Genomic DNA, 9769 nt, shown 5'->3' on the forward strand with positions numbered 1-9769 from the left:
CCGTGGAGTAAAGAGTGTGTCAGTGATATGAGGCAGAGAAGGAGGTGATGGGAAGGCAGAGCAGAGAGCAGTAGGACGGGTGCAGGGGCTGGACTTGGCCGGGTAAGGGCTTGTAGGACCTCCAGTCTGAACTGCTTCCTGGCTTACTGCACAGAGACACCTCACACCTGCAGAAGATACAGCATCACTGCATGTGGATCTGACGAATGCATGCAAAGGTTATGACTCTAACATTAGGAGAAATGCAGCGGTGGAAAGTGACCAAGTACATTTACTCCAGTACTGTACTTAAGTACAGTTTTGAGGTACTGTGTTTGACTTTTGAGGTACTTGCACTTTATTTGCATTTTATGTTACTTTATACTTCTATTCCACTACATTTCAGAGGGAAATGTTGTACTTTTCACTCCCTTTCTACATTTATTTAACAGCTGTTGTTACTAGCTACTGTCTTTCAGATTCAGGAGTTTACATAAATAAATGTATGAAAAGCTTATGAAATACACTACACCGGCTTGTGACCTCAGTGTCTCCGTGGGTTGTCTATGAGTTGTAAGCAGATCCAAAGAGATGTTTCCCCTCTAAACCTCTCACGTAGTTTCATTTAAACAAATGTCTGAGGCATAAACAAGTCAAGTGATGCACTATTTCACCAGAAAATGATACTGAATGAATGATACTTTAAGCACATTTTGCCAGTACTTCTGTGGGTGTAATGGCGTGATAGTCAGTGACGATGCTCTGATGTACCTGGTGACACTTTGGATGAACTTCTTCTCATCCTGATCCAGACACACGGCGAAAGTTGTCCCATCTTCTCCACCGTACACCTGCACCTTGTCCACCTTCACCTCTGATACGGAGATGTGCTGCCAGAGGGCGTGTGAGAGGGACAAGTGTGTAAGTGTAAGTGTAAGGAGGTGGCTTCCAAAGGGAGGCTGTGCATGCGGTGATGTTGTTATAGTGTTTCGTTTCAACGTGTCACCTGGTTGTAGCACTTTTTAGACTTGGAGCACTGCCTCTTCAGGACCTCTGTCATCGTCAGCTGCAGACTTTCTACTCTTGAATCTGGACAGACGAGATTTGATTTGCTTAGAAATCACAATGCTGACACAAAAAAAACCAAAAAAAAACCCAAACACAACAAAAACTATCACTGTCACACACCTAGCTGCTCAGGTTTCCTGCAGGCTTTGTGGAGATTTATCGACGTGCAAACCATCTCCGCCTGGGTCCACTGACTCCTCCCGCTGACGGCAACCTGTAATCGGGTGTAGACGGGGATGGTGTAAAAATAACTTTAATATGTGTGTTATTGTCTGTGTGGCAGGAAATCTGTGGGCGTCAAAGCAGGAACAATACCTTGTTGTAGGCAATGCTTAAGGTTAAAGGGACGGCCTCCCTTTCTTCATTAATCCCAAACCTTTTGCTGGCAGCACCTACAAAAACAGCACACATTAAGCTGTATGTGTGTGTGTGTGTGTGTGTGTGTGTGTGTGTGTGTGTGTGTGTGTCAGAGTGTGACTCACCCATGGCCTTCACAGCTCTGATTCCAGCAGTGTGCCCGAGCTCCAGAGAGTGAATGAACACTTCCCTTCTCGTCTCTCCTCCCGCCAGGGTCAGCTGAAGGAACCAGTCATTCATTCAGTCATAGTGTCTTTCACACAGGTATTTAATGGAGTGAGTGTGTGTGTGTGTGTGTGTGTGTGTGTGTGTGTGTGTGTGTGTGTGTGTTGGGGGGGGGGGGTCCTCTCACCTCGGCCTGGTAGAGCTGCACCAGAACAGGCTGGTCTGCATGTCTGCAGTAATAAAGCACCAAGTCGGCCAGCAGGGGAAGACTCTCCACGCTGCCGCTGCTCACCGACACATCGCCTTCCTTACAGGCCGACTGGTTCGTACAGAACACACACACACACACACACACACACACACACACACACACACACACACACAAATGTATTTCAGACAATACAGATGGTGATGGGGGCATTTCAGCATGTGCAGTTAGATCACAACACAGCTTTTACCAAAGCAACACCTGGTGTGAGGGGATGAGGTGTACAGAACCAGCATTTCATCTCTGAAATGGTCAAATATCACCCCAACAGAATCACATCATTATTATTATGTTTCTTGCCTGCAGCTGCAATTGGAATAATGCCAAGGGCTTTCTTGTGTCAGTCTTAGTTTATTTAAACACAGATGTATTTTTGCATCAGTAACGATTCTTTGTAAATAAAAAACAAGAGGGGGGCTGAATCTTATTTAATCTCACATTAAATCTCACTTTGAAAAGAAATGACAATAAATCTCACAAGGTAAGAATAAATCAGGGATGAGGAAAAGTTAAAGGACCCTTCCCTGCTCTAGTAATTTTCATACAGTCATTTAGGTCTGTGAAGGGAGCAGTTTTCTGTCATTACGTGACAGCTACATTTAGAAACTCTTGTCGTCGCTGAGAGAGAGCTCGGTCCCAAAAGACACTGTTACTGAGTCAGCTACTCTCTTGACTTGTTATGAAATGCATGGACCGGAGAAAGGTGGCGATGCCAGTATGGAAGGTACCTGACAAAGGACGTCGGAGGACAGGCTGAGCAGGCTGAGGACGTTCCGCTCGTACCAGGGGTCGATCATGCCCAACATCTGGGCTATATCAGTGGTAGTGTGTTCCAGTCCTCTGCCATTAGACTCCTGTCAGAGAGACAGAATAAAAAGTGTTAATACCTCAATCCAAACAATATTACAGTGCCAATCTGTACCAACTGCTAATGAGGCTCCTTTTATAAAGGGTGCACAAAGTAAGTTGTAATTAATGGCTTTATTAAGAGTTAATGAATCATTTTTTGAAGCCTTTATGGATAAGTTATAAGCCATGAATTAGATACTTGTCAGTTGCCAGGTTGTGAAAAGTATTTATGCTCCTCCTGCTTTGTCTTTTTCGCTCTATAGTTCATCAGGTGGACCATCTGACCTCTGACCTTCTGGAAAAGTGCTGCAGATTGATTAACCATTAATAAAGCCACTCTTATAGAGGGTGCTATCTTCGAGTGGTACTGTCCTGAACCAGCCGACATGTGACAGATGTTCTCACCACAGAGGCAGCAGCTTTGCTTGAACTTCCTATCTGCCCTTCAGTTGGCGTGTGTCCTCCTCCTGGGCTTCCCATAGTTCTCCTTTTGGTGGGAACAAAGTAAAACTGCAGTTTGCACGTCTTGGTGAGTCGGGCACATTTACTCTCTTTCTTCTGCAGGTCGCTGTACGCCCGGGCCAGCCTGCCAGCCTCCCTGTCACCTCCAAATACCACCACCTTGACCAGGGTGGGCGCCTCTGCCGCGTTGCCTTCGTCACAGCTCAGGATGGGCCTCCTGCGGACGCACACGTGCTTTCGGGGGGAAAGAGGACCCAGGGCGGCAGGGGACCCATGCAGAGGATGACCTTGTCTGGAGTGTTTGAGCTGCGGCCCGGTCCTTTGAAAGTCTTTGGTGAAATCCCCACGGTAGCCCATGCTCTGGACGCGGCGGCAAAGGCTCGGGCTGCGGGAAGTCTTGAAGAGCATGGAGAAGCGCTCTATGCCTAAGATGGAGCTGGACTTCTTCTTGGGTTTTTTTCTAAGCTTCGGTTGGCTGTATTGTCCGTCCTCCGTGTCCTCGTGTGCTGTGTCCTCACTAAAGTCGCTTTCCACCCCCGACGAGAGGGGGGACACCGCAGACCAGCTGGAGGAGAGGGAGTGGCTCGAGTCTCTCGAGGAGGACGACGCGGAGGAGATGCGGTGGTTTTGAAACTCGTGGTCCGCTTTGTTTCCCTCCACTTCATCCTCCTCGTCCACGCTGGTGTCATTGTTATCGTCCTCATCATCCATCTCTGTTTTAAGGAAACAGTCCGGAGGCGAGTCCAGGTCAGAGTCGCTTGCGAGAATGTGGTTCAGAACATCTGCATGAAGGTAAAGGAGGAAAACAATGAGAGCAGTTGGAGATAGACCTCCAGTAAATGATGCGGGCATTTGGAGAGTCGTTCAAACTGAGCTAATTACCAAAGTTGTCGTTTTCCCAGGAGCATGTGTGACATTTGGGGAAGGGCAGCATGAAAGTCTCAACAGCCCCTAATGAGAAGAGGTGACACTCAGGATGAGGAAACACTTCTGTCTGGGAACAATCTTCAGGTTCAGCAGACAAACTCAGCAGGAAACAACTGCTTTTCCTCATTGTTACACGTTATTACGACAACCGGCACGTGGAGTCTATATTTTTATATCTTACCAGTATGTGGGCAGCCATCAGCAGGAGCGGGAACAGCGAGGCCTTCTCTGAGCCTCTCCATGCTGTGTATCAGACCTCGTCTGGCCGTGCTGAGGTCTGCTGTAGAGGCTGCTGTCTCCATGCTGTCAGTCACTGCCTCCAGGAGCTGCTCCAGCTCCTCGGGCCGCTTTGTCTGGGGGGGGCATTAGGACGTTTGTTTTAGGGGAGAAACTAGGAGAGAATAAAGAGGAGGGATTGTGCGTCCAAAACACATTCGGTCAGTCACCTGCAGGGCAGCGTGGAGGGCCTGCAGGTCGCGTTTAGGGCCCAGAGCGGCCTGGAAGCCGTGCAGGATGAGGGTGATAGCGATGTCTCTGTTGGAGTGCTCGGTGCTACTCAGCTGCTCGGAGACAGACTGGACCTCTGGAGGGACGTCCTCATCTGCGCTCACTAACAGCACCGTCCTAACAATTTAAAGACACACACATGAACAAGGAGAGCGGTGATGTAACAATCAAGGTCGGGTTTTAATCGCTGCCATTAAGGTTTGAATGAACTTACATGGTTTTAGAGCAGTGGATCTCAGGGGACACGCCCTGCTCTGTCCTCACCAGTCTTTGAAATGAAATACCTACAACAAAAGTAGGCGGACGATTTAGTATACCTCAGCAGGTAAACACTGCTACACACTGATACATGAAGAACGACATGAAGAACAACCTTGTATTTTAGACGATAGAAATATTTTGTCGTGCAATAAATACCCAGCACTGAAATTGGTCTGTGTTCCTCTACTGAATGTATGAATGACAGTCACTTTCAGGAGGGTTGAAGAGAACAGGAGAGCCAGGGGCACCTCCTCCCGACCACCAGTCACGTTTCAAACGTGCTCATTTGAATTGATTTTAAACTGGATGTTATTTAAGTAGATATTCTCAATTATCTTTTCATACAATTTAACTGTTGTTTAGGCTAATTTGAAGTTTCATTCATCCCACTGGTGACAGAAGCTAGTCAACCATTAATCCATTACTTTTAACTAACTATTTAAACCATGACTCCATTACAACTGTCAAGATTCCTCTACCTTCTTGCTGACTAGTTTTTACCACTTTTCAACTGCTCCATGTGGCGTTCAGGTGTTACAGCTGACTCAATATGTGGATATGTATTTTTCAAACTTTTCCATACTGTAAACAAAACAGTGAGGTGACATTCGGCCCATTTCATTGCAGTACATGCGCTACCTGGCGCTCTGAGCTCCTGCTGGATGATATTCAGCAGGCGTTTACTGGCAGAGCAGCAAGGCTCAGGCCAGGCCAGGAAGCTATGGAACAACAGGTAGGCCTCCTGCAGCAGGCCGCAGTCTGGAGCCACATAGGGAGCCTGCAAGAGGCGGAGAAGAAACAACCAACCAGACTAAATAAGAAATAGAATGATAGAAATATTTTGTCGTGCAATAAATACCCAGAACTGAAATTGGTCTGTGTTCCTCTACTGAATGTATGAATGACACTCACTTTCAGGAGGGTTGAAGAGAACAGGAGAGCCAGGGGCACCACCAGCTCGTACTGACACAGCTGTAGCACCTGTAAAAGGGAGAAAAATCCTGAAGTGAAACACGCTGTCTTTCATAATATCACACTGAACGGTTTGGAAAAAAAGATGTTGGCTTCTCAGCTCTTGACCTCGTTTGTTTTCCACAGAACTTTCTGCAGGAGGATGAGGAAGTTGTGGGGATCTCTCTTCACAAGTTCCTCCAAACACCAGCGGTTTATGCACAGCCCAGCTAGTCAGACAGACAGAAAAACACACAGCCTGAACCAGGCGCTTATTTCTCCTTTTGGGTTTCATTATGATTTCTGATTACGGGGAGGTACACGCGCTATTTCCAAGTTACACATGTTGACGACTAATATTTTGAAAGGCGGCAAATGACAGCAAAATGATTACGCCATTTTCCCTTGTTGCCAAATGTCTGAATGAGATTATTTCAGTATTTCAAAGTTACACTTGCTTAATCCAGCATGATACTCCCCCATGCTGTCGGTCACTCGTCATACTCTGTGTCACCACTTTCAATTCCCATTTGTCTCTATAAGATGGACAATATGTTCCCAATAATTTAGCTGGGTTAGCTGGTCTACTCGCCGCCTTGTTTTCAACAACATCGGTGTTAGCATATCATATATTTCTGCTGTGAACTGAGGACCCAGGTGTTAGTGTTAAAGGCAGGCGTGGGATTGGGTCTTACCGTTCCAGAGTTGTTTGTCAGGAGTGTTGAGACCGAGGTCACAGAGGCAACGCTCGAGGACATGCTGGATACGATCCTCTGTGCACGAGCTCTGCTCCATCTTCTGCATGCTCTTCTGAAGAGGCATCACAGCAAAATAACAGCAGATAAACCAACAGGAAGTCCTAAAATATCCACAAGAATTACACCCTATTATTGTGTTCCGGTAAACCAATATATTATGTCTCTTCAGAAGCCCAAACTTCCTGTTATTGCTCTTGCCAACACTTTATAATCATTATTGTTCCCTTCCAGAGACGGTCCAACACAATGTAGGATGCAAGGCTCACTCGCACACACAGAGAGGCAAACACAAATGTCCACAGCGAAGACACCGGGGCGGAAAATACAGCCTGCCACTTCCCATTTAAACCAGTGAGTCACAGACTGCGTGAGTGGATGAGGGGTGAGCTGGTCGAAAACAGCAGCTACAACTTCTTCTTTTTCATTCTTAAAATCAGCTGCTGACACCAGCTTTCAGACTCAAAAGGTTGGATGGAAATGAATCTTACAGAGGGACAACTTCCCATTTCATCTTTCAGAGTCATATTAACAAGCAAAGACAAGTATGCAAGTGTTTTATACTATAAGATAAAAGATTCACACATCTTTGTTAAAGTAACACATCACATGACATCCGTGGTTAGGATGCTAAAACCACACTGACCACTCAGTGAAACTGAAGATTTTGAAAAGAGTAACAGTTTATTGGGGTAATTAAAGACTAAATTAAAAACAAAAAAGTAGGCAGATTTTACCAGGGCAGGCAGGGCCTGTTTCTGTGCCTGTTGGGATTCATTTAAACAGAAAAATTCAAATTAGACCGCAACCAGACATCCCTCTTGGTGAGAAAAAAATATTTTCCCTGGAAGTATATTTGGTCTCCAGGATGTCGGTGTGCATACGGAAGCTGTAATTGAGCCCAGCTGTGGCCGACGTGTCACAGTGACCGCCGTTGAATAATGAGTGTAGTGACACGACTGGAAAACCGGGGTCACCTGTGCCCAACAAAACAGGAAAAGGCCTTCCGGGAAGCATGCAACGTGAATTAAAACAAATCCTTTAACCGCTTTCTTAAGACCGGACAAGGGCACAAAGTGCATCTTAACTAGTACTGAAGAGTGTGTGTGTGTGTGTGTGTGTGTGTGTGTGTGTGCTGTACAGTAATGGAGCAGTGGTTCCCAATCTTTCTCCTTTAGACGAACTCGCACATTCCTGTCAGATGAACCCAAGTAGTTTTCATGCTCTCTCAGTCTCAACGTGTGGTGTTAATATGTGTATATTTAAATTCTTTAATCAATAAGTTCTATTTTTTTTTTTCAAATTCATTGAGCTACGTACTCTGAGAGAAGTAAACAAAGGGCAGAGGCCGGGGTTATCTGATAGCAGCCTACAAGAGGTGATAATCAGCAACAGCAAAACACAGAATGACTACACGGACATATTAAACCACGAAGACGAGCGTGTCTTATGTGCAGCAGCTCTGTGCTCTGCTGTACCCGGCATGTCCAGCTCCTGAGAGCAAACCCATCAATTGTCCACTGAGGAAGCAGGTGTTACTCCATTGTACGTCGTCAGGCTGCATTGTCCAGCCCTGCCGTGCAAACCTGACTCTTACTGCCACAATGCAAACACACCGATCTGGAGCTGGGGCCTCTTTAATGAAACATTAAGACTGTTTGAACGCACGCGCTGCTTTAATTGCACATGCGGAGGGAGGACGAGAGAGGGGAACAAGAGGTGACACCGTCACATGCAGAGCTGCCCCTAGACTATAAAGACACCTTGATTACACTCATCTTGAATAAAGCAAAAAGTACACCGCTGACTCTCTTTTCAGCATCTCAATAATCTGCTCAATGCATGCTGTGCATTTGTGAATGCACTGAGCTCTCAGCAGCTTTTAAAAGAAGGGAACAGGAAATCTGCAAGGCTTGAATAACACTTTGCAGTTAGATCTCGTGGAGGTTGTGTAACGGCAGTTTGTTCCTACTAGAGTGAGACCACATGAAATGGTCAAACATATGAAATGGCACCTCTGGCCCACCTGAGACAGACAGGGGACATTTGATACAGGTACACGTACTGTAAGCATGTTGAAACACAGAGAGAGATTAAAAATGAAGAAGTAAGGGACATTACTCGTACCTTGATCTGCAGTTATCAGTGTCCTAGATCATCCCAGATCAACCACAGCTGAGACACGCGGGGGAAACAATACAGAGACCACATCCTCCTGCGTTGCTGCTTTTCATAAACAGACCCTCCGACTGCAGAGTCAGGAGAGCATGCGCTGCAAAACAGGAACTGAGTGAGTCTTTACACTGAGCTGGTTTACATAAGACAATCTCCTTATGTCGTGGGAGGAGTCTTCTACATGACAGAGCCCTTTTTAACACAAGAGCCCGATTAGAGCAACACGCCTCGTCTGGATTTGATGGCGCAGATTATTCGTTTATGTTAACCGTCTTATCGCTATGGATACGTTGCACAACATGGGTTATTTGCAGTCCTTTACAGACAGAAAATCAACAGAGGCCAAAGTTGAAATATTGTTTTCTATCTTTATGCTTAAATGAGGAATGCAATTCGATTTTGAAATTCAATCGCAAACAATGGCTCTGCTGGTTTTTCAGCCTTAGTAGAGCCAGCACTGCCTCGAATGATGAGGCAGAGGACGGCGCACACAAAACAGGATGTATAGCTTTGGAAAATAGTTAGTAGGAACAAAGTGCTAATTTGCACACAAACGTTTATTCTTGACCTTTGGGAACATTGTGTGTACAAAAATAATCCAAGCTCAAAAGGTCCACTCGCCGGTTTGTTGGAAGAGCAGTCTTCTTTGTAGAGGAGGTTGGTCCATTCACTGATGAAGTCACGCACATACGGGAGCCCAGCGCACGTGGACATATTGGACAGATTCTGTTAGAGTGAAACATTTGTCAGACATGGACAGAACCTCTTCATATATAACAGCACAGTGAAAGAAATGAAAAGCTGACACGATCCTACAACACAACTCAATTTATAACAGCAATCGTCCATCAATGAGAACTCATCAGAAATGAAGGCCCTTTTAATAAAGAATGTGGTATGAGGAACAATAAAACATAAAACAGACTTCATCTCAATCATCTAAATCACAAAACAAAGTCTCTTTCTCTTCATGGAGAACTGTTTCTGTAGCTAACGGTAACGTACCTGAACTGCAAACAGAGACCTCTGGGTTCAATTCTGCTTC

At 45.8% G+C, this 9769-nt stretch overlaps 1 protein-coding gene across 1 annotated transcript; it reads right to left on the reverse strand.

The window, feature by feature from the left end:
- Positions 1-19: 19 nt before the first annotated feature.
- LOC139299913 (phosphoinositide 3-kinase regulatory subunit 5-like) lies at positions 20-6616 on the reverse strand. The gene is made up of 17 exons (XM_070922864.1): positions 6490-6616; positions 5924-6024; positions 5756-5824; positions 5483-5621; positions 4797-4866; positions 4522-4699; positions 4257-4428; positions 4031-4099; positions 3092-3930; positions 2566-2691; positions 1757-1888; positions 1530-1623; positions 1363-1439; positions 1168-1261; positions 986-1068; positions 751-869; positions 20-167 (listed from the first exon to the last, which is right to left on the reverse strand). The coding sequence occupies exons 1-17, from the start codon at positions 6614-6616 to the stop codon at positions 20-22; spliced, it is 2637 nt and encodes an 878-aa protein (XP_070778965.1).
- Between the last annotated feature and the right edge of the window lie 3153 nt (positions 6617-9769).

Source organism: Enoplosus armatus, chromosome 17 (assembly GCF_043641665.1).
Source record: "Enoplosus armatus isolate fEnoArm2 chromosome 17, fEnoArm2.hap1, whole genome shotgun sequence".
NCBI lineage: Eukaryota > Metazoa > Chordata > Actinopteri > Centrarchiformes > Enoplosidae > Enoplosus > Enoplosus armatus.

Bases quoted from the DNA above. Each gene is read 5' to 3' on its own strand.
- LOC139299913 (XM_070922864.1), bottom strand. From the start codon at position 6,616: ATGCCTCTTCAGAAGAGCATGCAGAAGATGGAGCAGAGCTCGTGCACA. The intron at 5,622-5,755 runs GTGAGTGTCATT...CGCCTCTTGCAG, and splicing joins TCTCTTCAACCCTCCTGAAA to GCTCCCTATGTGGCTCCAGA. The intron at 4,429-4,521 runs GTGACTGACCGA...TGCCCCCCCCAG, and splicing joins CCCTCCACGCTGCCCTGCAG to ACAAAGCGGCCCGAGGAGCT.